The sequence below is a fragment of the Zea mays genome, chromosome 1 (assembly GCF_902167145.1).
Source record: "Zea mays cultivar B73 chromosome 1, Zm-B73-REFERENCE-NAM-5.0, whole genome shotgun sequence".
NCBI lineage: Eukaryota > Viridiplantae > Streptophyta > Magnoliopsida > Poales > Poaceae > Zea > Zea mays.
The window spans coordinates 259,741,373-259,767,856 of NC_050096.1; the positions used below are offsets into that span (position 1 = coordinate 259,741,373).

Genomic DNA, 26,484 nt, shown 5'->3' on the forward strand with positions numbered 1-26,484 from the left:
CATCTTCAGTGACTTGTAGGCTCCGGGCTCTGGCAGCACCGAGCTCATGGCGGACGAGGATGAACATGTGTCAATGGAACTCCGTGGAAACCACACACCAGTCATCTTGCTGTCCATTAAACACGTCAAATGTCGACCCGCACAAGGCACGTACGCGCGCGGACCACATCTCTCGTTCATCAAGCTAGCAGCAGTTCAAGTCAACTTTGCCGAATGCATGCTAACGGCTGAACTGTTGATTCAAGTAGCAGTATCGGCAGGCAGCTGCAAGCTGTGGCCTCCCTGCTACATATACTAGGTAGCTAGTGGTGGTCTGGTGGATGCGGTGCTAGATGGGGACGAATGAAAGCGAGAATCAGTAAGACCCCGGCCGGAGGAGAAAAAGGAGTGATGCTCTTGGCTGGCATGGACGTCGCCGATCAGGGGAAACGAACAAAGCGAGATCGATCAGCCCGGCAGGGGTATGGCAAGATGACAATGCAAGCAGCTTGTATTGTATCCTTGTGCCGGATAATTTAATTAAGCATACAGTTTTCTCCCTTCTGACGTACGGCCTCATCCAGCCTGCGAAGTGGTGAAAGTGAACTGAGCGTTACAGCAGAATACCAGATGCGACTAGCTGAAACGCCGGGTTTTGGCCATAGATCCAAGAGAAAGAAGCTCAAGTGGAACCACAAGCGCAAGAAACTAAGAATATATTTTGGTCAGGTCATCCGTTTCACAAGAAAACTGAGTTTATTTTCAATTCAGATGCATCATGATAATAGGCAGCAGACCAGAAGGCAAAAAAAAAAAAAAAAAAAAAGAGTTCTTCATCGCTTTGATCTGACCATCTATCTCTTCAACCATGGCCCATGGGGCAATCCTAACTGGAACCCAGAAATAAGCCGCCCCCTTCCTTAAGCTAGACAGAAGAAGACGCCCATTATAGTGTCTAATAACGGTGTTAATTAAGTTGAGTAGTAGCATGCATGAATACTATCGGGAAGAATATGTCAGATATTGCTGAAAGCATGTAATTAAGTTGAGTAGCGGCATGCATGAATCTAGGGCCAGCAAGTCTGACCCGGACGGGCGGACCGGAGAGGGCTCTCCCTCTCCAACAGTCCAACTACTACCGCAACTGTCAACGCAAGGCATAGGCATCCAAAACTGAAGATGAACGATACCTAACACCCCCTGCATTAGTGCACAACTTCGTTGTCGTCTTGCTGCCGTCATGTACTCGATTAGTCTAATTGTGTCTAGCCATTGGACGTGAAGAAAAAGGTTCTCCTCCTTCCCTTGTGCCAAAATAAATAAATAAACGAAGGGCAAAGGGCAAGATCAAGCGAGTGGTCACGATCAGAGGTGTACAGTACAGTTGTACATGCATGTTTCTGGAATCTGATCAGTGGACTCGGAGTGCGAATCAATCAGTCAAGGTGCTAAAAAGAAGCTACAAATGTGCACGCTTCTTCATCTTGTGCATCCCATTCTGTGTGAGAAAGAGAGAGAGAGAGAGAGAGAGAGAGAGAGAGAGAGAGAGAGAGAGAGAGAGAGAGAGAGAGAGAGAGAGAGAGAGAGAGGTGAATGGCACACTTCTAGCAAGTTCTTGTAGCACGGACAACGAAAGGGTGAGCTTTGAAAAGTACACTCCACGAAGGATATGCAAAAAAATGAAATAGGCCCGAAAGTTCAATTAGACAGTCCAATTCCGAAGCACCCACAAATTGGTTGTTGGCCCATGAAGCACCCACAACACCCTGTATCTCGTCCAGCCCACTTTGCATCCAATCCAACGGCAACGGGCAACGAAATGGCACCGTGTTACACGAACACGCGTCACACGACGGGAATGTCAGAAGTCAGAACAGCTCGTTCGTCCGTCACCAACTCGCCATAGATGATAGAACGCTATCCCATCTTCACACACAAAAATATCCGCGCGACCCCGACCTCCCCCCTCCCACTCCGGGCAGCAGCCAGCAGCCAGCAGGCATGGGGATACCCGTGGTGGTTCCCGTCGCGGCGGCCTACTCGTGCTCCTCCTCCCTCGCCGCGCCACCGAGGGCCGCCGCCGCCGCGGCGAGGGCGCCGAGCCGCGCGCACGTCGCGGCGGCCGGGATGTCCTCCAGGGCGTCCTCCTTCGTCGGGGGCAGCGGAGGCGACCTCGCGGCGGTGGCCGCGTCGGTAGCCGCGCGGCCCAGGAGGGCGGGCTCCGGGGGAGGCGGCGCGCTCGGGTGCAAGTGCCTCTTCGGGCTCGGCGTGCCGGAGCTCGCCGTCATCGCCGGCGTCGCCGCGCTCGTGTTCGGGCCCAAGCAGCTCCCCGAGATCGGCCGCAGCATCGGCAAGACCGTCAAGAGCTTCCAGCAGGTGAGGGTTGGGGCATGAATCCAAATGGCGTGGTCAGTAGAAGCTCGCGGTTGCTGGGGGGGCGATGCTGACAATCGTTTGACTGCTAGTTAGCAGCTGCGGAAACTTGTCACCCCGTTTTGCTCGAGATGCTAAAGCTTAGGTCTTCTTCGTAGTGTTACCAATCTGCAAGTCATTGCTTTGGTAGCTATGAATATGCAGGCGGAGGAAGTATCCTCACCCCCACACCCCCGGCGCGCTGAACCGTATAAAAAAAGTTTGGCTGATTTCGGTACTCTAGTAGATAATATTGTTCAGTTTGGCAGCTAATACAGTGGCCCAGTAAATCACATTCATTGCAAATTTGCATTTTGGCTCGGCTGTGCTGTTGACCGCTTAGTGGGATGCCAATGGTAGGATATATGGCCACATTGCTTCCTCATTTTGACTTATGAGCAGTGTTCTTAAGGCGCCTAGGCGAGCAAGCAAACACTCCGAGCGCCTTAGCGCCTACGCGGGCAAGGCGGCAAGGTTTAGCCGAGCGCCCGCCTAGGCGACGCCTTAAAAACCCTGCTTATGAGTTATGTTTTTTTATATGCCAGTGTGATGAGTGGTGTGGGTACAGGGATGTAAGATTGGAGTGATAGAAATTTCTGCACCTCATTCTTTCTGAACTGCAATGGGAAGTAGTAGAACATATCTTCCAATTTAGTACTACCTCTTGTCGGATTTAGGTGACGTTTTGGAAAATCAAAAAGATTGGAGCAAGTAGTTGTTTGAGATGGAGCCAAAATTTGGTGTGGTTTGTTCTTGCCCATTTGGAGTTGTATAATCTCTTAAGAGTCCTGCATGTTATGATATGTGCAGGGTTTTTTTTGGTCGCCGATGAATTATGTCATATACAAGCTAGGCCTGTAGCTGTAGCAAAGATAACAGTTGTTACCTTTAGGGCCTATTTGGAAGCTCTGTAATTTCCTAGTTTCAAGGTAATACTGTAGTATTGGAGAATACCATAGTTTTATAGGCTAAAAGGTGTTTGGTTGGTCCTTTCAAAACTCTGTTTTCAATACTATGGTTTGTCAATACTATAGAATTTTTGTGGTGTTGGATACTTCAATCTTGACCCAAGTTTTCTTTGCGCAAGAGCAGCTCGCAGCACACAGAATAATGGAAACAAACACACTTCGGTTTCAAAAAAATACCATGGTTTAAATAGAGTAATCGAAACTACAGTATTCATGTCACAACCAAAAAAATGCTATTGTATTCTAAAACCACAGTATTAGAAAACAATGCTGCCAAACAGGCCTTACGTGTTAGAGTGTTACCTATTGAGATTCAGCTGACTTTACATTTATTATAAAATGATAACCCCACGATGCTAAATTTTCATTGCTTTTAAAATCAAGAAGGGGGTAATTGTCTTGAGAATAGTCCCACATTGTGTGTTGTGGAGAAGCAATCATGGTTTATATGTTTGAGGGTGCAAGTGCAACCCCCTAATGGGCAAGCCTTTTGGGGGGAGTATTGGCCCAACAGACCTAAAGCCCGCTGCTATGCGTGCGTGCGCGTGTGTCGCGGCCCGATGACTTGGATAGGCGCGCCGTGTGGTGGGTGGCCCGACGGACACGCCATGTGTTGGTGGTTCAGTTTAGGTCCGGTTCCAACAATTGGTATCAAAGCCAGATTGACCCAGTGTATTCTCAGACAAATCTCGGCTCACAATGTGTGAGGGAGAGATTGTTGAGAATAGTCCCACATAGTGGGTGCACCCCCCTAATGGGTTAGCTTTTTTGGAGAGTATTGGCCCAACAGACCTAAATCTCGCTGTCATGTGTGCGGACGCGTGTGTCGCGGCCTGACAGCCTTGGTAGGCGCGCTGTATGTGCGGATACGCCATGTGTCGGCGGTCCGGTTCCAACAAATTGGTCTAAAACTGAGGCCATTTGTGGTTTATGATCTATGTTTTGGTCGTTGCCAACTTACATGCTGATATGGCTTACCCAATTCTACTTGATAGGAGATAAAGCTGCAGAGAAGAAATGGTTTAAAGGTGGCGTGTAAAAGTTGAAAAGTGTTTCCATTTTAGTCCAACTTGTTTTAGGAGGCAGGGTGTGCGGAAATTAGTGTCTAGAGACTAGAGATATGTCACCCACAGGCCACAGGGCCACATTACCACTAGTTTGATAATTTCATCATTACTTAGAAGAATGATATGCCTGCTTCCTTTTGGTCTCACTTGTCTAAGAATTTGATGGGACTGATCCACCTTAGCCTGCACCATTATACTAATTGAAAGCTTGTTGAGTTGCATACACTTCGTGCTCTGTTTCTGAAGATCAAGTTTTCTGACCAGCATTATTTCCTTTTCCATTCAGTAAAATTGTTCCGTGATCCATCCAACTTCTCTCGCAGGCGGCTAAGGAGTTTGAAACTGAACTGAAGAAAGAGCCTGGGGAAGGCGGCGATCAGCCCCCACCTGCAACTCCCACAGCTGTAAGTGGCGGGGAGGAGAAGGGGCTTGAGGCATCTAGTAGCAAGGAGAGCGCGTGAGGATCAGGATCTATCTAGTGTTGTTTATGAAAATTGTATTCTGGGCTTCTCGAGTTAGCAGTTCATATCCTTTTAACCGCATCGCGGTTTCAGGCCATGTAGCGATATTGTTTGTAGTTTGTACCGGGAATAACATATTTGGTTGAGCTTCTACGTATTGAAGAAACAACTTATCTGTGAAGCTGACGCGAACAAATTCTATTTATTATCTATTTTTAGTTTGTTCTGAGAAGCAGCTGTTGTAGAAGTCTATTGTTTGGTACATATTCTGCTTAAATATGTGAACAAAATGTGAAATAAGCTGTACAAATTCTGCTTAAATATGTGAAGTCTAATGTAAAATAAGCTGCTTGGTACAGATTTACAGTTTTTTAAGCAGAAATGTATCGAACAAGATGTTTATGTAACATCTTACTAGTTCAATTGTTTCTTAAAATAAACTAAAAGCAGAGAATAAACATAAGTTTCTTTTCATCTTCTTATAAGATAAGCTAATTTGTCAACGAGCAGCTAGGGATGACAATGATCAGATTGGGTAGAGCAAAACCCTCCCACGATCGCATCTATAAAGTCTATTTAATCCCTTCTGCGCTTGCACCTATGAGTGCAATTTCAAACCTGCATCCAAACCGTCGGATTTCAAGTCACCTACAGTTTTTTACCCAGTCTACAATTTTAACAAAAATTCAACTATAAGCAATTAAATACCAGCAATAATTAAGTTATATCCACCGGCTTTAAACCTTCTCACGTTGATTGGCAACAAAATATTTCGTAAATTATTAGCCAACTTACTTATTCAAAATAAGTATTATTATATCTTAATTATTTTTGCACAAATAAAGAATAAACCACATTTTACCTCAAATGTAAGTCAATCGCGGGTTAAAATATAAACTCACATCAACACCTACTAAACTTTGGTCAGGTGCGGGTGCACTTATGGATACCCGTCGAGTGGGGTACCTGTTAAGTTTCGGTTCTGCGGCGTTGGCATCGGCTTTGATTGAGCGGACGGTCTAGACTATCCGTCGGAGCGGCGCGGACCGTGCGTGCGTGCGTAAAATCAGTTAGGGTTCCAGGTTTCTCGCGAGATTCGCAAAGAGCACCGTCAGACGATTCATTTTCTAGTGTTTGACCTCTAGATCGACACCAATATATGAATTAGATTAAAAATTGGGCTGTATTTAGTCATCGACTGTTATGTAAGCCGTCTTCAGGTACAAACGTAACCGAGCCTTTTGGTATGTTGTGTCATAGATGTAGTAGTGGGCAATCCAGTGAAGTCCACCTCGCACATTCCAAATTTATCGCTTGCAACGTCCCCAATCCGGTGAAAGCCGGGAAAATAACGCCATGGCTATCCTCGCCGTTGCCTCTCCGTTCAAAACCCTAAACCCTAGCCCGCCGGACCACAGCCGCACCCGCAGGCGCCTCCCCTCCTCCATTCTCCACCTTCCGCTACCGGTGCCACGATGTCGCCGCCTCCGGTGCTCCGCTAAGTACAGTGAAGCGGCGGCGCCGTCCGCGTCGACAACGACGCCGCGGCCGTCTGAGATACCTTGGAGCAAGGATATCTGCAATTCGGTGCGGCTCATTGGGACTGTGGGCACCGATGTCGAGCTGCGGCAGCTGCCCAGTGGCTCCGCTGTTGCGAGGGGTCGCCTCGCCGTATGGAAGTCGGCCACCGAGACTACATGGTATTACTGATTTGATTGGCGCTAGGCAATGTTAATTCTTCTACCATTTCTAGCGTCACCTATTTATGTCCATATTGTTGGGGGCCGGCAGTGGACAGTGGTTCGACTATCCGGGTCATTCGCAGTAGGTGTTTGTAGCTTTGTGAGTGTGAGGGATGCGTGATTCTTGAAAGGTCGACGAAGACATTCGGTAATATGTTGGCTAGAGCAGTTTGTGCAATTGATGTATTGTAGCAACAAGAAAGATGATTGCCCAGACCATGGAATTGAGTTTTGTTTATGGACAGTGTAGTTGTGCCAAATTGTCTTGCTGCTTATTGGGTGATGTCGGAAAGTGCTAATGGAACTGTAACAATTCTTTGTTGTGGCTGAGTTACACGCTTAGTTAAATAGGTACCTTATTTTGGAGCAGTGAATATTAACCAGTATATTCCCTTAGGCTATTTGCTACCTGCAAAAAAATTTCTCACAACCTGACAAGATTACCTTACCTATTTCTGTTGTACTCTCTGTTTCAAAGGCGTTATTAGGCTTCCAGGTGTACCCAGCTTGCCTCCGGGAACAGTGTCCGCTCTCACTTGGATGCTTAGTCACCTTTGAAACCATGGTTGTACTATGATGATAAACAAATGAGCTTTGATTTCTCAATGCCTATTGTATCAACAGATGAAGCATTAGACTGAGTTCTGACTCCTAAGGCTCTCCATCAATAATTAACACTATCTTATTTGCACACAGACACCACACACACACACACACACACACACACAGACACACACACACACACACAGACACAACAAAAGTTAACTCTGAATAGCCAAGCAAGTCCAAGCGTGACTGCATGAGTTGTCGATATAAATATTTCTAGCTTTGCAGGTACATAATACTGCCTTTTACATACTCTCAAAGCCATAAATGATGAGCATTTTTTGGTAATTGAAAAATACAGTCCTAGAAGTAGTTGTTTAAGTGTTTAATGGGGTCACTGTACTATAGGGTAACACTACAATTCTGGGATGATATGGCAATTGTGTCCTCTGAGCATGTTAAGAAGGGTGACCGAATATTTGTTGCTGGACGGCTTGTGTCAGATACTGTTGATGAGGGGCCTGAGAAGCGGCACGTTTACTACAAGGTATCATCTTTGCTGGACATGCTCATTTTCATTATCCATCTTGTTAGCTACCTGTGTACATGGGCCTAGCCCACAGCCCACTAGGGGTATATATCTGTTAGGGTTAGGGTTTACTGTAGCGACTACTGTTCATTCGCTCTCCAATATGGTACCAGAGCTCTAGGTCCAGCCGCCGCCGCCACCCTACCCCTCCAGCCGCCGCCGCCGCCTCTCCATGGCCGGTCGGCCGCCGCCCCCTCCCTTCTTCGGCGACCCCTTCCCTCCCCTTCCCCTTCCTCTCTCCTACAGGGCGGCCCTCGCCGCGCCCCTGGCGGGCCTCTCCCCCGCGGCCGGCGCGCCGCCGGGCTTCGCCGCCCCCGCGGCGGTCCTCTCCCCTGAGGCCGGCGCTCCTGCAGGACTCACCGCCCCCGCGGCGGCCTTCTCCCTCTCCCCTGCGGCCGGCACACCCTCCGCGGCGGCCCTCTCCCCTGCGTCCGGCGCGCCGCCGGGACTCGCAGCGCCCGTCGCGGCCTTTCCCTCTGCGGCCAGCGCGCCCTCGGCCCTCACTGCGCCCCCTGCGGCCCATTTCCCCGCTGTCCCCGGCTCTGCACATCCCTTCGCTGCTGCCGGAACGCCGCCGAGCCACGCCTTTGTGCTCACCGCCACGCTTCCCCCCACTGTCGAGCCACCTCCGCCCATGCCGACCCCAACTGCAACCCTCGCGGCAGCCCCTGGCCACGACGGGTCCCCGCCGGCTCCTGCCCTCTCCCTACCGGATGCCGCCCTCCTTCGCTCCCAGCTGCTGGCGCCCGGTTTTCCTCATGTCACCACAACTGGCGGGGGCCCCGTTCGTGGCTGCCCCCTGCCGACCACTGTCTACAGTCAGTCGTCCGCCATTATCTCCTCCCTGCGCACTCCTTCGGAAGACGCTGCTGCCATTCTCGCCGCCACCCGGGCGGCCGTTACGGCTGCTCGCCAGCGGGCCCAGGACGCCGCCCGTGCTCTCGAGCAGGAGCAGGCGGTTGTCGACGCCATTGAGCGCCAGTACGCCGAGACCTACCACCGTCTCGCTGGCAAGGGCGTGCCGGATGGCTCCCCCACATCCGCTCGCCACAGCGCCGACACCTTCGAGCCCGCGCTCGCCCCGGCCTCAACCCTTCGCGCCTCTCTTCATGCTCAGGCGGCGGCCCTCACCAGCATCCGGGCCACCGTCACCGACGTCCTTGCGCCGGCCTCCACTCAGTACCCCCGGTGGCGCGATCAGGTCTTGCAGACCCTTCGCCGTTACGCCCTCGCCGACCACGTCCTCTCAGCGGTCCCTGACCCGTCAGAGGATTGGCTTCTGATGGACGAGGTGGTGCTCTCCTGGATTCATGGCACCCTCACGGCCGAACTTCAGGACATCGTTCGCGTTCCGGACGCCACTGCTCACCGGGTCTGGGGTGCTCTTGAGGCCCAGTTCCTCGGCCACCGCCAGACTCGGATTCTGTACCTCGAGACCGCCTTCCGTCAGCTTACTCAGGGCGATCTCTCTGTGGACGAGTACTGCCGTCAGATGAAGACGATGGCGGACACTCTTCGCACCCTCGGGTCCCCCATCACCGACGAGTGCCTCGTGCTCAACCTCCTCCGCGGTTTGAGCCCTCGCTTCGATCGTGTGACGCCCATCCTCACCCGCCTGAAGCCTTTTCCCACCTTTGCTGAGGCCAAGGACGATCTACTTCTCGAGGAGCTTCGCCTCTCCGCCACTGCGACCGCCGCTCCCGCCACGGCGCTCTACAGCGCTCCTCGGGCTCCCCCCTCTGCCTCCGGGGGGGATCCTCTTCGCCGCACTCCGGCCTCCCGCCGTCTGGATCCCTTCGGCAACCTCCTGGCTCCGGGGGGGGGGTCGCAGTCGTGGTCGCGGCCGTGGTCGCAAGAGTGGCCGCGGCAGCCGGGGCCATTCCCCGGGTGGCTCCCAGTGGCCATCCTTCTACAACCCGTGGACTGGCACCATTCAGATGTGGCCCGGGCCGTCCGCGGGCACCTCGGCCCCTCGCCCCGTCGCCCCTCAGCAGGTTTTCCTTGCCACTCCTCCGGCGGCGCCCTCGGCACCTCCCCAGCCTCAGCAGGGGCTCCTTCCCCTCCCAGGGCCTCCGGCTCCACCCGTGTGGGGACCCTGGACCAATGGGTGGGACACGCAGTCTCTCGCCAACTCCTTCTCCACAATGACGCTGGCCCCACCCACCTCCGTCTCTGACTGGGTGGCTGACTCCGGTGCCTCCTACCACACCACCCCGGACGCAGGTACTCTGTCTTCCACCTATCCCCCCCACCCCTCCCTTCCGTCCTCTATCGTGGTTGGAAACGGCTCTGCCCTTCCCGTCACCTCTGTTGGTGACGCGGTCCTTCCCGGTCCTTTCCGTTTATCCAACGTTCTTGTTGCTTCCCACATCATTCAAAATCTTCTTTCCGTCCGTCAGTTTACTACTGACAACTCTTGTTCCATGGAGTTTGACCCGTTTGGTCTTTCTGTGAAGGACCTTGCCACCAGGACCCTTCTCGCTCGGTGTGACAGCCCCGGGCCGCTCTACACACTTCGCCTGCCTGCTTCCCCGCCACCGACCTCTGCGCCGCCTGTTCTTGCAGCCGCCGCCTCTTCTGTGACTTGGCACCGTCGTCTCGGTCACCCCGGTCGTGATGTGATGTCCAAGCTCTCTAGCAGCACCTCCGTTTCTGGTTGTAGGGGATCTTTTGAGCACCTCTGTCATGCTTGTCAGTTAGGTCGCCATGTTAGGCTCCCATTCCCCATCTCCTCTTCTAGAGCAGCAGGCATTTTTGATCTGATACACTGTGATGTATGGACATCCCCTGTAATCAGCATTTCTGGCTATAAGTATTATTTACTTATTCTTGATGACTTCTCGCATTATCTGTGGACTTTTCCTCTTCGTCAGAAGTCCGACACCTTTCCCACCCTGTCTCACTTCTTCGCTTGGGTCTCCACTCAGTTCAGCCGCACCATCCGGAGCATCCAGTGTGACAACGGGCGTGAGTTCTACAACAATGTGTCCCGTGACTTCTTCCTCTCTCGTGGCGTCCACCTCCGCATGTCCTGCCCCTACACGTCACCTCAGAACGGCCGTGCTGAGCGGATGATTCGCACGACGAACGATGTAGTGCGCTCTCTCCTTTTCCAGGCTTCCCTTCCCGTTTCTTACTGGGCTGAGGCCCTCGGCACTGCCACCTATCTCCTCAACCGTCTCCCCACCAAGGCGGTTGCCCACCCCACCCCTTACTTCGCTCTCTTCGGCGTCCATCCCTCCTACGACCATCTTCGAGTCTTCGGGTGCGCTTGCTACCCCAATCTCGCTTCTACTACTCCTCATAAGCTCGCCCCTCGCTCCACTCGTTGTGTCTTCCTCGGCTACTCTCCCGATCATAAGGGGTATCGGTGTCTTGACCTCGCCTCTCACAGAGTCCTCATCTCTCGTCACGTTGTTTTCGACGAGTCGGACTTCCCCTTTTTGATAGTCGCCTAGAGGGGGGGGGTGAATAGGGCGAAACTGAAATTTACAAATATAAACACAACTACAAGCCGGGTTAGCGTTAGAAATATAAACGAGTCCGAGAGAGAGGGCGCAAAAACAAATCCCAAGCGAATAAGCAAGTGAGACACGGAGATTTGTTTTACCGAGGTTCGGTTCTTGCAAACCTACTCCCCGTTGAGGAGGCCACAAAGGCCGGGTCTCTTTCAACCCTTCCCTCTCTCAAACGGTCCCACGGACCGAGTGAGCTTCTCTTCTCAAATCAAAGCCGGGAACAAAACTTCCCCGCAAGGGCCACCACACAATTGGTGCCTCTTGCCTTGATTACAATGGAGTTGTGATCTCAAGAACAAGTGAGAAAGAAAAGAAGCAATCCAAGCGCAAGAGCTCAAATGAACACGGCAAATCACTCTCACTAGTCACTAGGGCTTAGTGTGGAATTGGAGAGGATTTGATCTCTTTAGTGTGTCTAGAATTGAATGCTAGAGCTCTTGTAGTAGTTGAGAAGTGGAAAACTTGGATGCAATGAGTGGTGGGGTGGTTGGGGTATTTATAGCCCCAACCACCAAACTTGACCGTTGGCTGGAGGCGTCTGCTCGATGGCGCACCGGACAGTCCGGTGCACACCGGACAGTCCGGTGCCCATGCCACGTCATCACTGCTGTTGGATTCTGACCGTTGGAGCTTCTGACTTGTGGGCTCGCCTGGGTGTCCGGTGCACACCGGACATGTACTGTTTGATGTCCGGTGCACCGGTATGGGCGTGCCTGACGTCTGCGCGCGCTGCGCGCGCATTAAATGCACCGCAGGGAGCCGTTGGCGCCGCAGGGAGCCGTTGCTTCGCTGGCACACCGGACAGTCCGGTGAATTATAGCGGAGCGGCTGCCACGCGAACCCGAGGCTGGCGAGTTCCGGAGACCGCGCTTCCTTGGAGCACCGGACATGTCCGGTGCACACCGGACAGTCCGGTGAATTATAGCGCGCCGTCTTCCGAGAATTCCCGAGAGTGAAGAGTTGGAGTCTGAGTCCCCTGGTGCACCGGACAGGTACTGTTCACTGTCCGGTGGCACACCGGACAGTCCGGTGCGCCAGACCAGGGGTGCCTTCGGTTGCCCCTTTGCTCCTTTATTGAATCCAAAACTTGGTCTTTTTATCGGCTGAGTGTGAACCTTTTACACCTGTATAATCTATACACTTGGGCAAACTAGTTAGTCCAAAGATTTGTGTTGGGCAATTCAACCACCAAAATTATTTAGGAACCAGGTGTAAGCCTAATTCCCTTTCAATCTCCCCCTTTTTGGTGATTGATGCCAACACAAACCAAAGCAAATAGAGAAGTGCATAATTGAACTAGTTTGCATAATGTAAGTGTAAAGGTTGCTTGGAATTAAGCCAATATAACTACTTACAAGATATGCAAGGAATGTTTCTTTCTTTATTTAGTATTTTGGACCACGCTTGCATCACATGTTTTGTTTTTGCAAAATTTTTGGAAATTCATTTCAAAGATCTTTTGCAAATAGTCAAAGGTGAATGAATAAGAGTTTGCAAAGCATTTTCAAGATTTGAAATTTTCTCCCCCTGTTTCAAATGCTTTTCCTTTGACTAAACAAAACTCCCCCTAAAAGAGATCCACCTCTTAGTGTTCAAGAGGGTTTTGATATATCATTTTTGAAATACTACTTTCTCCCCCTTTTGAACACAATAGGATACCAAATGATAAATACTTTTGGAAAGCAATAAGTTTTTTGAATTTGGTGGTGGTGGTGCGGTCCTTTTGCTTTGGGCTCATTTCTCCCCCTTTTTGGCATGAATCGCCAAAAACGGAATCATTAGAGCCCTCCTTAGTGTTTTTCTTCCTCTTTGGTCATAAATGAATGAGTTAAGATTATACCAAAGACGAAGTCCGGTCCTTTTGCTTTTGAGCTTTTACTCTCTCCCCCAAGGATGAAGTCCTTTTCTTTGATGCTCATTTCTCCCCCAAAGAATAGAGAGTTGCTCGGAGTGATGGCGAAGTATGAGTTACAGAGTGGAAGCCTTTGTCTTCGCCGAAGACTCCAATTCCCTTTCAATATACCTATGACTTGGTTTGAAATAGACTTGAAAACACATTAGTCATAGCATATAACAGAGATATGATCAAAGGTATTTAAATGAGCTATGTGTGCAAGCTAGCAAAAGAAATTTCTAGAATCAAGAATATTGAGCTCATGCCTAAGACTGGTAAAAGATTGTTCATCAAGTGGCTTGGTAAAAATATCGGCTAATTGATCTTTAGTATTAATGTAAGAAATCTCGATATCCCCCTTTTGTTGGTGATCCCTAAGAAAATGATACCGAATGGCTATGTGCTTAGTGCGGCTATGCTCGACGGGATTGTCGGCCATTTTGATTGCACTCTCATTATCACATAGCAAAGGGACTTTGGTTAATTTGTAACCGTAGTCCCGCAGGGTTTGCCTCATCCAAAGCAATTGCGCGCAACAATGTCCTGCGGCAATGTACTCGGCTTCGGCGGTGGAAAGAGCGACCGAATTTTGCTTCTTTGAAGCCCAAGACACCAAGGATCTTCCCAAGAACTGGCAAGTCCCCGATGTGCTCTTCCTATTAATTTTGCACCCCGCCCAATCGGCATCCGAATAACCAAGTAAATCAAATGTGGATCCCCGAGGGTACCAAAGCCCAAACTTAGGAGTATAAGCCAAATATCTCAAGATTCGTTTTACGGCCGTAAGGTGGGATTCCTTAGGGTCGGATTGGAATCTTGCACACATGCAAACGGAAAGCATAATGTCCGGTCGAGATGCACATAAATAAAGCAATGAACCAATTATCGACCGGTATACCTTTTGATCCACGGACTTACCTCCCGTGTCGAGGTCGAGATGCCCATTGGTTCCCATGGGTGTCTTGATGGGCTTGGCATCCTTCATTCCAAACTTGCTTAGAATATCTTGAGTATACTTTGTTTGGCTAATGAAGGTGCCTTCTTGGAGTTGCTTTACTTGGAATCCTAAGAAATACTTCAACTCCCCCATCATAGACATCTCGAATTTTTGTGTCATAATCCTACTAAACTCTTCACATGTAGACTCGTTAGTAGACCCAAATATAATATCATCAACATAAATTTGGCATACAAACAAGTCATTTTCAAGAGTTTTAGTAAAGAGTGTAGGATCGGCTTTTCCGACTTTGAAGCCATTAGCAATAAGGAAATCTCTTAGGCATTCATACCATGCTCTTGGGGCTTGCTTGAGCCCATAAAGCGCCTTGGAGAGCCTATAAACATGGTTAGGATACTCACTGTCTTCAAAGCCGGGAGGTTGCTCAACATAGACCTCTTCCTTGATTGGTCCGTTGAGGAAGGCACTTTTCACGTCCATTTGATAAAGCTTAAAGCCATGGTAAGTAGCATAGGCCAATAATATGCGAATTGACTCAAGCCTAGCTACGGGTGCATAGGTTTCACCGAAATCCAAACCTTCGACTTGTGAATACCCTTTGGCCACGAGTCGAGCTTTGTTCCTTGTCACCACACCATGCTCATCTTGCTTGTTGCGGAAGACCCATTTGGTTCCTACAACATTTTGGTTAGGACGTGGAACTAAATGCCATACCTCATTCCTTGTGAAATTGTTGAGCTCCTCTTGCATTGCCATTACCCAATCCGAATCTTGAAGTGCTTCCTCTACCCTGTGTGGCTCAATAGAGGAAACAAAAGAGTAATGTTCACAAAAATGTGCAACACGAGATCGAGTGGTTACCCCCTTATGAATGTCACCGAGGATGGTGTCGACGGGGTGATCTCGTTGTATTGCTTGGTGGACTCTTGGGTGTGGCGGTCTTGGTTCTTCCTCATCCTCCTTTTCTTGATTATTTTCATCTCCCCCTTGATCATTGCCATTATCTTGAGGTGGCTCATCTTCTTGATTTTGCCCTTCATCAACTTGAGCCTCATCCTCAATTTGAGTTGGTGGAGATGCTTGCATGGAGGATGATTGTTGATCTTGTGCATTTGGAGGCTCTTCGGATTCCTTAGGACACACATCCCCAATGGACATGTTCCTTAGCGCGATGCATGGAGCCTCTTCATTACCTATCTCATCAAGATCAACTTGCTCTACTTGAGAGCCGTTAGTTTCATCAAACACAACGTCACATGAGACTTCAACTAGTCCAGTGGACTTGTTAAAGACCCTATATGCCCTTGTGTTTGAGTCATAACCAAGTAAAAAGCCTTCTACAGTTTTAGGAGCAAATTTAGATTTTCTACCTCTTTTAACAAGAATAAAGCATTTGCTACCAAAAACTCTAAAATATGAAATGTTGGGCTTTTTACCGGTTAGGAGTTCATATGATGTTTTCTTGAGGATTCGGTGAAGATATAACCGGTTGATGGCGTAGCAGGCGGTGTTGACCGCTTCGGCCCAGAACCGGTCCGGTGTCTTGTACTCATCAAGCATGGTTCTTGCCATGTCCAATAGAGTTCGATTCTTCCTCTCCACTACACCATTTTGTTGAGGTGTGTAGGGAGAAGAGAACTCATGCTTGATGCCCTTTTCCTCAAGGAAGCCTTCAATTTGAGAGTTCTTGAACTCCGTCCCATTGTCGCTTCTTATTTTCTTGATCCTTAAGCCGAACTCATTTTGAGCTCGTCTCAAGAATCCCTTTAAAGTCTCTTGGGTTTGAGATTTTTCCTGTAAAAAGAATACCCAAGTGAAGCGAGAATAATCATCCACTATTACAAGACAATACTTACTCCCGCCGATGCTTATGTAAGCAATCGGGCCGAATAGATCCATGTGGAGTAGCTCAAGCGGCCTGTCGGTCGTCATGATGTTCTTGTGTGGATGATGGACTCCAACTTGCTTCCCCGCCTGGCATGCGCTACAAATCCTGTCTTTCTCAAAATGAACATTTGTTAATCCTAAAATGTGCTCTCCCTTTAGAAGCTTATGAAGATTCTTCATCCCAACATGGGCTAGTCGGCGGTGCCAGAGCCAACCCATGTTAGTCTTAGCAATTAAGCATGTGTCGAGCTCAGCTCTATCAAAATCTACTAGGTATAGCTGACCCTCTAACACACCCTTAAATGCTATTGAATCATCACTTCTTCTAAAGACAGTGACACCTATATCAGTAAAAAGACAGTTGTAGCCCATTTGACATAATTGTGAAACAGAAAGCAAGTTGTAATCTAAAGAATCAACAAGAAAAACATTGGAAATAGAATGGTCAGGAGATATAGCAATTTTACCAAGTCCTTTGACCAAACCTTGATTTCCATCCCCGAATGTGATAGCTCGTTGGGGATCTTTGTTTTTCTCATATGAGGAGAACATCCTTTTCTCCCCGGTCATGTGGTTTGTGCACCCGCTGTCGAGTATCCAACTTGAGCCCCCGGATGCATAAACCTACAAAACAATTTTAGTTCTTGACTTTAGGTACCCAAATGGTTTTGGGTCCTTTGGCATTAGACACAAGAACTTTGGGTACCCAAACACAAGTCCTTGACCCCTTGTGCTTGCCCCCAACATATTTGGCAACTACTTTGCCGGATTTGTTAGTCAACACATAAGAAGCATCAAAAGTTTTAAATGAAATGGCATGATCATTTGATGCATTAGGAGTTTTCTTTCTAGGCAACTTGGCACGGGTTGGTTGCCTAGAGCTAGATGTCTCACCCCTATACATAAAAGCATGGTTAGAGCCAGAGTGAGACTTCCTAGAGTGAATTCTCCTAATTTTGCTCTCGGGATAACCGGCAGGGTACAAAATGTAACCCTCGTTATCCTGAGGCATGGGAGCCTTGCCCTTAACAAAGTTAGACAAATTTTTAGGAGGGGCATTAAGTTTGACATTGTCTCCCCTTTGGAAGCCAATGCCATCCTTAATGCCAGGGCGTCTCCCATTATAAAGCATGCTACGAGCAAATTTAAATTTCTCATTCTCTAGGTTGTGCTCGGCAATTTTAGCATCTAGTTTTGCTATATGATCATTTTGTTGTTTAATTAAAGCCATATGATCATGAATAGCATCAATATCAACATTTCTACATCTAGCACAAATAGATACATGCTCAACAATAGATGTAGAGGGTTTGCAAGATTTTAATTCTACAACCTTAGCTTGTAATATGTCATTTTTAGTTCTAAGGTCGGAAATAGTAGCATTGCAAACATCAAGATCTTTAGCCTTAGCAATTAAATTTTCATTCTCTAATCTAAGGCTAGCAAGAGATACATTTAATTCATCAATCTTAGCAAGCAAGTCAACATTATCATCTCTAAGATTGGGAATTGAAACATTACAAACATGTGAATCAACCTTAGCATTTAAGATAGCATTTTCATTTCTAAGGTTGTCAATCATCTCACGACAAGTGCTTAGCTCACTAGATAATTTTTCACATTTCTCTATTTCAAGAGCATAAGCCTTTTTAACCTTAACATGTTTTTTGTTTTCTTTAATTAGACAATCCTCTTGTGAATCCAAAAGGTCATCCTTTTCATGAATAGCACTAACCAATTCATTCAATTTTTCTTTTTGAGCTATGTTAAGGTTGGCAAAAAGGGAACGCAAATTATCTTCCTCATCACTAGCATTGTCATCACTAGAGGATTCATATTTAGTGGAGGAATTAGATTTAACCTTCTTTTTGCCGTCCTTTGCCATGAGGCACTTGTGGCCGACGTTGGGGAAGAGGAGTCCCTTGGTGACGGCGATGTTGGCGGCGTCCTCGTCGTCGGAGGAGTCGCTTGAGCTCTCGTCGGAATCCCATTCCCGACAAACATGGGCATCGCCGCCCTTCTTCTTGTAGTATCTCTTCTTCTCCTTTCTTCTCCCCTTCTTGTCGTTGCCTCGGTCACTGTCACTAGATATAGGACATTTAGCAATAAAATGACCGGGCTTACCACATTTGTAGCAAACCTTCTTGGAGCGGGACTTGTAGTCTTTCCCCCTCCTTTGCTTGAGGATTTGGCGGAAACTCTTGATGACGAGCGCCATTTCCTCATTGTCAAGTTTGGAGGCGTCGATTGGTTGTCGACTTGGTGTAGCCTCCTCCTTTTTCTCCTCCGTTGCCTTGAATGCAACGGGTTGGGCTTCGGATGTGGTGGCATCGTCAAGCTCGTTGATCTTCCTCGAGCCTTCGATCATGCACTCAAAACTTACAAAATTCTCGATAACTTCCTCGGGGGTCATTTTGGTATATCTAGGATTGCCACGGATTAATTGAACTTGAGTAGGGTTAAGGAAAATAAGTGATCTTAGAATAACCTTAACCACCTCGTGGTCATCCCATTTTACGCTCCCGAGGTTGCGCGCTTGATTCACCAAGGTCTTGAGCCGATTGTACATGTGTTGTGGCTCCTCCCCTTTGCGAAGCCGGAACCGACCGAGCTCCCCCTCAATCGTTTCCCGCTTGGTGATCTTGGTGAGCTCATCACCTTCATGCGCGGTCTTGAGTAAATCCCAAATCTCCTTGGCGCTCTTCAACCCTTGTACTTTGTTATACTCCTCTCTACTTAGAGAGGCGAGGAGTATTGTTGTAGCTTGAGAGTTGAAGTGCTCGATTTGGGCCACCTCATCCTCATCATAATCCTCATCCCCTACGGATGGTACCTGCGCACCAAACTCAACAACATCCCATATGCTTTTGTGGAGCGAGGTTAGATGAAATCGCATTAAATCGCTCCACCTAGCGTAATCTTCACCATCAAAAGTTGGTGGTTTGCCTAAAGGGACGGAAAGTAAAGGTGTATGTTTGGAAATGCGAGGGTAGCGTAGGGGGATCTTACTATACTTCTTGCGCTCTTGGCGCTTAGAAGTGACGGAGGGCGCATCGGAGTCGGAGGTCGATGTTGATGAAGTGTCGGTCTCGTAGTAGACCACCTTCCTCATCCTTTTGTGCTTGTCTCCTCTCCGATGCGGCTTGTGAGAAGAAGATTTTTCCTTCTTCTCTTTGTGGTGAGAAGAGGAAGACTTTTTCTCCTTCCGTTTGGAGGAGTCCTTCTTCTTCTCCTTCCTCTTGGTGCGGGACTCTTCCGATGAAGTGCTCCCGTGGCTTGTAGTGGGCTTTTCGCCGGTCTCCATCTCCTTCTTGGCGTGATCTCCCGACATCACTTCGAGCGGTTAGGCTCTAATGAAGCACCGGGCTCCGATACCAATTGATAGTCGCCTAGAGGGGGGGGTGAATAGGGCGAAACTGAAATTTACAAATATAAACACAACTACAAGCCGGGTTAGCGTTAGAAATATAAACGAGTCCGAGAGAGAGGGCGCAAAAACAAATCCCAAGCGAATAAGCAAGTGAGACACGGAGATTTGTTTTACCGAGGTTCGGTTCTTGCAAACCTACTCCCCGTTGAGGAGGCCACAAAGGCCGGGTCTCTTTCAACCCTTCCCTCTCTCAAACGGTCCCACGGACCGAGTGAGCTTCTCTTCTCAAATCAAAGCCGGGAACAAAACTTCCCCGCAAGGGCCACCACACAATTGGTGCCTCTTGCCTTGATTACAATGGAGTTGTGATCTCAAGAACAAGTGAGAAAGAAAAGAAGCAATCCAAGCGCAAGAGCTCAAATGAACACGGCAAATCACTCTCACTAGTCACTAGGGCTTAGTGTGGAATTGGAGAGGATTTGATCTCTTTAGTGTGTCTAGAATTGAATGCTAGAGCTCTTGTAGTAGTTGAGAAGTGGAAAACTTGGATGCAATGAGTGGTGGGGTGGTTGGGGTATTTATAGCCCCAACCACCAAACTTGACCGTTGGCTGGAGGCGTCTGCTCGATGGCGCACCGGACAGTCCGGTGCACACCGGACAGTCCGGTGCCCATGCCACGTCATCACTGCTGTTGGATTCTGACCGTTGGAGCTTCTGACTTGTGGGCCCGCCTGGGTGTCCGGTGCACACCGGACATGTACTGTTTGATGTCCGGTGCACCGGTATGGGCGTGCCTGACGTCTGCGCGCGCTGCGCGCGCATTAAATGCACCGCAGGGAGCCGTTGGCGCCGCAGGGAGCCGTTGCTTCGCTGGCACACCGGACAGTCCGGTGCACACCGGACAGTCCGGTGAATTATAGCGGAGCGGCTGCCACGCGAACCCGAGGCTGGCGAGTTCCGGAGACCGCGCTTCCTTGGAGCACCGGACATGTCCGGTGCACACCGGACAGTCCGGTGAATTATAGCGCGCCGTCTTCCGAGAATTCCCGAGAGTGAAGAGTTGGAGTCTGAGTCCCCTGGTGCACCGGACAGGTACTGTTCACTGTCCGGTGGCACACCGGACAGTCCGGTGCGCCAGACCAGGGGTGCCTTCGGTTGCCCCTTTGCTCCTTTATTGAATCCAAAACTTGGTCTTTTTATCGGCTGAGTGTGAACCTTTTACACCTGTATAATCTATACACTTGGGCAAACTAGTTAGTCCAAAGATTTGTGTTGGGCAATTCAACCACCAAAATTATTTAGGAACCAGGTGTAAGCCTAATTCCCTTTCACTTTTCCTCCGCCCCCACTGCCTCCCATACCGACCTTGACGTTCTCCTCGACCTCGACCCTGTCTCTCCCACTATCGTGCCTCCCTTCCCCGCTGGTTCGCCCACTTCACCGTCTCGCGTGGCCCTGCCTGCGCCGCCCCCCGCCGCACTGCCACGTGCGGCCCCGACGCCCTCTACGCCGCCCTCCTCCGCACAGCTACGTGCGGCCTTGCCGTTCCCAGAGTCGCCTCGCGCGACCCTGCCTGCGTCGCCCCCTACCGCACAGCCACGTGCGGCCTCGCCGTCCCCTGCGACCCTGTCTGCCCCGCCCTCCCCCGCACAGCCACGTGCGGCCTCGACGTCCCCTTCGTCTTCCGCACAGCCCAGTGCGGCACCGGCGCCTGCTTCGCCGTCTCGCTACACCGAGCCCATCCATACATACCAGCGCCGTGGTCGACGCGGCACCCCGACTCGTTCCCGCGCCGAGGTCACGCCCTACCACCCCGTCGTCGTCCACCGTGATCCTCGCCACATCCACCCGATGGTCACCCGCCGCGCGGCCGGTGTCCTTCGGCCGCCTGATCGCCTGATTCTCTCTGCCACCTCCTCTTCAGCTCTTCCTCCTGTACCCACGACTGTCCGTGGTGCGCTTGCCGACCCACAGTGGCGGCGCGCCATGGAAGCGGAGTACGAGGCCCTTCAGGCCAACCACACCTGGGACCTGGTGCCTGCTCCCCCTGGTGCCAATGTGGTCACCGGGAAGTGGATCTTCAAGCTGAAGTTGCGCGCCGACGGGTCCCTGGAGCGGTACAAGGCCCGCTATGTGCTCCGGGGCTTCACCCAGCGCCCTGGGGTCGACTTCGACGAGACCTTCAGTCCGGTGGTCAAGCCTGCCACCATCCGGACTGTTCTGACCTTGGCGCTGGCCCGGGACTGGCCGGTCCACCAACTCGACGTCACGAACGCCTTCCTCCACGGCACCCTGACGGAGACGGTCTACTGCACCCAGCCGGTTGGGTTTGTCGACCCTACTCAACCCGACATGGTCTGCAAGCTCAACAAGTCCCTCTACGGCCTCAAGCAGGCACCCCGGGCTTGGTACAGTCGCTTCGCCACCTTCCTGTGTTCGCAGGGTTTCTTCGAGGCCAAGTCGGACACGTCCCTGTTCGTCCTTCGTCATGCTTCGGATACCGCGTACCTCCTCCTCTACGTCGACGACATCGTCCTCACCGCCTCCTCCCCCGAGCTTTTGCGTCGCATCATCTCCTGTCTCCAGCGGGAGTTTGCGATGAAGGACCTCGGGACGCTCCACCACTTCCTGGGGATCACCGTCGAGCGCCGTTCCCCGGGCATGTTCCTCCACCAGCGGCAGTACATCGTCGACGTCCTCGACCGCGCTGGCATGGCTGACTGCAAGCCCTGCGCGACTCCAGTGGACACACAGGGCAAACTCTCCGCCATCGGCCCCCCGGTTGCCGATCCCACCGGCTACCGGAGTCTTGCCGGGGCCCTTCAGTACCTCCTCTTCACCAGGCCTGACATCGCCTACGCCGTCCAACAGGTGTGCCTTCACATGCACGACCCTCGCGAGCCGCATCTCACCGCACTGAAGCGGATTCTGCGGTACTTGCGGGGCACTCTTGACTTCGGGCTCCTTCTACGCCAGTCCTCCACCACGGAACTTCGCGTCTACACCGATGCCGACTGGGCGGGCTGTCCCGACACGCGCCGGTCCACCTCGGGCTACGCCGTGTTCCTCGGCGACAACCTCATCTCTTGGTCGTCGAAGCGCCAGCCGGTTGTCTCCCGCTCCAGCGCCGAGGCCGAGTACCGCGCCGTGGCCAACGGCGTGGCCGAGGCGGCTTGGCTCCGTCAGCTCCTCCACGAGCTCCACAGTCCGCTGACCACGAGCACCCTGGTTTTCTGCGACAACGTCAGCGCCGTCTACCTCTCCACCAACCTCGTCCAACACCAGCGCACGAAGCATGTGGAAATCGACCTCCACTTCGTCCGCGAACGGGTAGCTTGTGGAGCTGTTCGCGTCCTTCACGTCCCGACCACCTCACAGTTCGCGACGTCTTCACCAAGGGGCTTCCGTCGGTGGTCTTCACGGATTTCCGATCCAGTCTCAACATCTGCAGTGGCTAGAGTTTCGACTGCGGGGGGGTGTTAGCTACCTGTGTACATGGGCCTAGCCCACAGCCCACTAGGGGTATATATCTGTTAGGGTTAGGGTTTACTGTAGCGACTACTGTTCATTCGCTCTCCAATACATCTTTTCTGTAATTATAATGGAATTAATGGGTACACTGATACACTCTTTCTCAGCTTGCAGTTCAACAGTTGAATTTCATCGAGTCCCAGCCAGTTCGATTATATGAATCAGATGCAAGCCAGGATGCCCCAGGTGTGGATCTCAGTTAGGCTGTGAAGCCTTTTTTTACCATAAAATTGCTGCCTTTTCCATTCCTCTTGTCTGCCTATATTTTTGTGAGATATAGTTGTCCGTAACCTGTGATGACATGTTCCACTTTTTTTAAACATTAGTAGAGTTGTTTGGACTGCTGCAAATTATTTTGGAACATTCTTAGGCTACTGTTTGGTTCATGGTCAATCTTTGTTTTTAGATTTGCTAACTTCTTGATTGCTTGTTTCTTATTTGTATTTGTTATGTGCTTAATTTAGCAGTGGACTCTTGATTGCAGACATGGTTAATTAGTTTGAAGCTTAAAGTAATGAAATATAGCTTATGCAAGTTCTTAGACTTTGCACATACCACAGGCATCTACTGTTTGCACATGCAAAAAGTCATGCTAGTATTATGTAATGGCCATAGTTAGCTGCAACTGTAAATAGTACAAGAGAGCAGTAGAGAAAATAAACTTAGTGAGAATCCAGGTAAGTTGGTTTGCAAGCTTCTGGCAAGTGTTTCCTGTATCCACAACTCTGCGGATGTTTTGGAATGGGAGAGCTAATTCTTCCATTGGCTTGCCAAGTTCAGTGTTACTCCCAACAGAACCTAATTGCAAGGGCAAATCAAACTTGACATTTGTATATTCTGTTTTGTGTTAAGATATATCAATCCTTAACATGCGAAAAACCTTTTGCCTGACTGTTGGTTATTGCATTTTAAGTTTTATGTCCAAAGTGCACCAAAGTTTCTTTTTAATATCGGGATCACTAATTTTCCTGTAATATATAATTTTATATGCTGTTAACCTTACCACTATGCCCCCTTGTTTATATGTATGTGAAAGTAAATATTGCTTATGATAGATCCCATTAAACTACATGCTTCTCAAAAACCTTTGCCAAAGTTTCAAAGTTGTCTCTAGAAAGGCGCAGAAAAAATCTCTTACCTGCATCATTCTTGAGTACTGTTGCAGAAGTAGTTGTTTGATTTAGCTGCCTTTCTTCAGTTCATGAAATGTTTTATTAGCCAATGATGCACATGACTTGGTTCTAGGTAGCTCGTAGCTGTTTATTAATGTAATTAAAATTCATAAAAAGCTAAAATTTAATTCTCTTCTTTTGTTCAATCAAAGGTGGAAGGCGTGCTGATTATTTTAACTTTACCTCTAATTCAACTGACGAAAAGAATAGGGATAACATGAGCTCTTCTCGGTCAACTGAAGAGCTGTGGCAAGCGTTCTTTGCTAATCCTCTTGACTGGTGGGATAACAGGACAAATAAGGTTAGACTGGGATTGTTCAAAGATATAGCCACTTGTCATTTACATGGTAACAGTTACCTTGCATGTGAATAACTTAAATGTTCCTTTTGAGTGTTGCTACTTTGCAAACATAAAAAAGAAATACAGAGAACACATGAGAACTCTAGAACCAAAGAAAAGAAGTTCAAATATTTACTGAGGGAGAGGGATATATGGCCAGTAGAGTGGTTGAATATTAAGACGGAAATAATGAACAGCCAAATGCGGTTATGAAGATATTTTTTCTTGTGATTTAGTGTTTAATTTCTTCACTTGTTACTTTAAATTTAAGACTAGTGTACTAGAAGGGTTCTGTATGTTTATGTTGGATTCTCTTCTGACTTTGGAACCTACCCTTATTTCCTTCCAATTTAACCAGAAGAGGCTGCACTAAATTTTCTAATTTAGAACAGCAGAAATAAAATATCTAATTCACAGCTTAATCAACGTAAGTTTAGTGGCTGTAGTACTGTTTGAGTCATGCAATTGAATTTAGTTGGTTTAATCCCATTTCTATATGCCACGCAGAACTAAAAACAATCACTTGTTCATCGTCCTGAATCTATAAAGAAATCTAGTACAAATATGAAATTAAATTCAACCTGGCGACAAGAGTTTAAGACCTGTTATCAGTGCATAACACTTCTATGCTAACGTTCAGTGTGCTTTTTATGGAGATAGACTTGCTATTACTTGTTTTTTTTCTTAAACAATTTTTTCTCACATATACACCAGATATGCTGTCATGTTCAAACAAATAATAAGTAAATGCAATGAATGGACAGTGACTAGTTTGGTCCATATTTTAAACTGAATAATCTCTAATAGAAGATAGAAGCTACTTTGACTCTGCTTCATAATACAGCTTTCAGAAGGATCATGTTAGGTTGATGTATTTGTTTATCTACTTCAGTAATCTGTCTATCAATTTGTTTGGAAGAGTCTGCTCCACATTTGCTTGATTTATGACCTTAAATCATGTCAACAGAAGAACCCAAGGTATCCAGACTTCAAGCATAAGCACACTGGTGAAGCGCTATGGGTTGATGGGAGGAACAACCCTAACTGGGTTACATCTCAGCTGGCAGTTTTGGACTCAAGAATGAGTTCTCTGCAAGACAATGAGAGAAAACCAGTCTCTTACATGTATGCTGACGAGTTCATGACATTGGAAGGCAATCGATAATCTTTATGAACGAGGAAGCTTCGCAGCCCCCATTTTTTGTGCAGCTTGGCTGGCTGTTATGACGATTGTGATGTCGGAGTAGCTAACCTTGCTGTCTCAGTTTTGTTGTACATATCTGAGCGGCTCTGGAGGGTTGTTATGAGCGTACGTAGTATCATGTATTCGGTAGACTGTAAGGTCGCTATGAGCCTATAGCAGGCATAAACAAATGGGAGAAACCCTTGCTTCTTCTGACTCTGTTAGTAGTATTATCTGGTTTGTGACATGGTTTTTAACTATGCTGTTACGTCGAGCGGTTATGGTATGTAAACCGTGGCCTCTCATGAAGTTTTTCCTTTTGTCTTCGGAAGAATTTGGAAATAAAATGTCGCATTATGCAGAGTGGGATTTGCGACGTTTAGAGCAACTTCTAAACCAAAATAAATTTGAGGGCTCGCCTTAAAGACGGCGGTCTTACAGGTAGAGATGGTAATAGATCACAATTGAAATGCATCTTGATAAAAAAGTTAGGGACATTAAATAATTTTAGTTTAAAAAATAGAAATAGAGTACTATTTTAATTCGATTAAATCTTTAAAGTTTGTAGTGGAAAATCTAGAGTCCATTACTGCCCATACCTACAGGGCTTCTAATCGAGCCCTTAAATTGGAGGAGTCTTTTACCAGCGTGCTATCATAAAAGATTGGAAAATTTGGATATGCACCATTAAAAGATTACAACTTTAAATATATATTATTGTTATCTCACTTACATATAAAGTTCACATGAGTCAATGAAATGTGAACTTAATGGTATATATCTAAAGTTGTAATATTTTAATGGTATAAATCCAATTATTCCTAAAAGATTTTACCATTATGCTATTATAAAAGATTGTAATTGTT

General features: G+C 48.7%; 2 protein-coding genes across 2 annotated transcripts; both read left to right on the forward strand.

The window, feature by feature from the left end:
- The first annotated feature begins 1,870 nt into the window (after positions 1 to 1,870).
- LOC541788 (thylakoid assembly 4) lies at positions 1,871 to 5,138 on the forward strand. The gene is made up of 2 exons (NM_001157040.2): positions 1,871 to 2,355; positions 4,750 to 5,138. Exons 1-2 carry the CDS (start codon positions 1,981 to 1,983, stop codon positions 4,885 to 4,887), a joined length of 513 nt encoding a protein of 170 aa, NP_001150512.2. The 5' UTR covers positions 1,871 to 1,980; the 3' UTR covers positions 4,888 to 5,138.
- A 995-nt stretch (positions 5,139 to 6,133) lies between these two features.
- LOC100283943 (single-strand binding protein) lies at positions 6,134 to 25,957 on the forward strand. Its single transcript, NM_001156841.2, has 5 exons — positions 6,134 to 6,587; positions 7,584 to 7,722; positions 23,031 to 23,109; positions 24,248 to 24,396; positions 25,403 to 25,957. Exons 1-5 carry the CDS (start codon positions 6,244 to 6,246, stop codon positions 25,598 to 25,600), a joined length of 909 nt encoding a protein of 302 aa, NP_001150313.2. The 5' UTR covers positions 6,134 to 6,243; the 3' UTR covers positions 25,601 to 25,957.
- Positions 25,958 to 26,484: the final 527 nt, after the last annotated feature.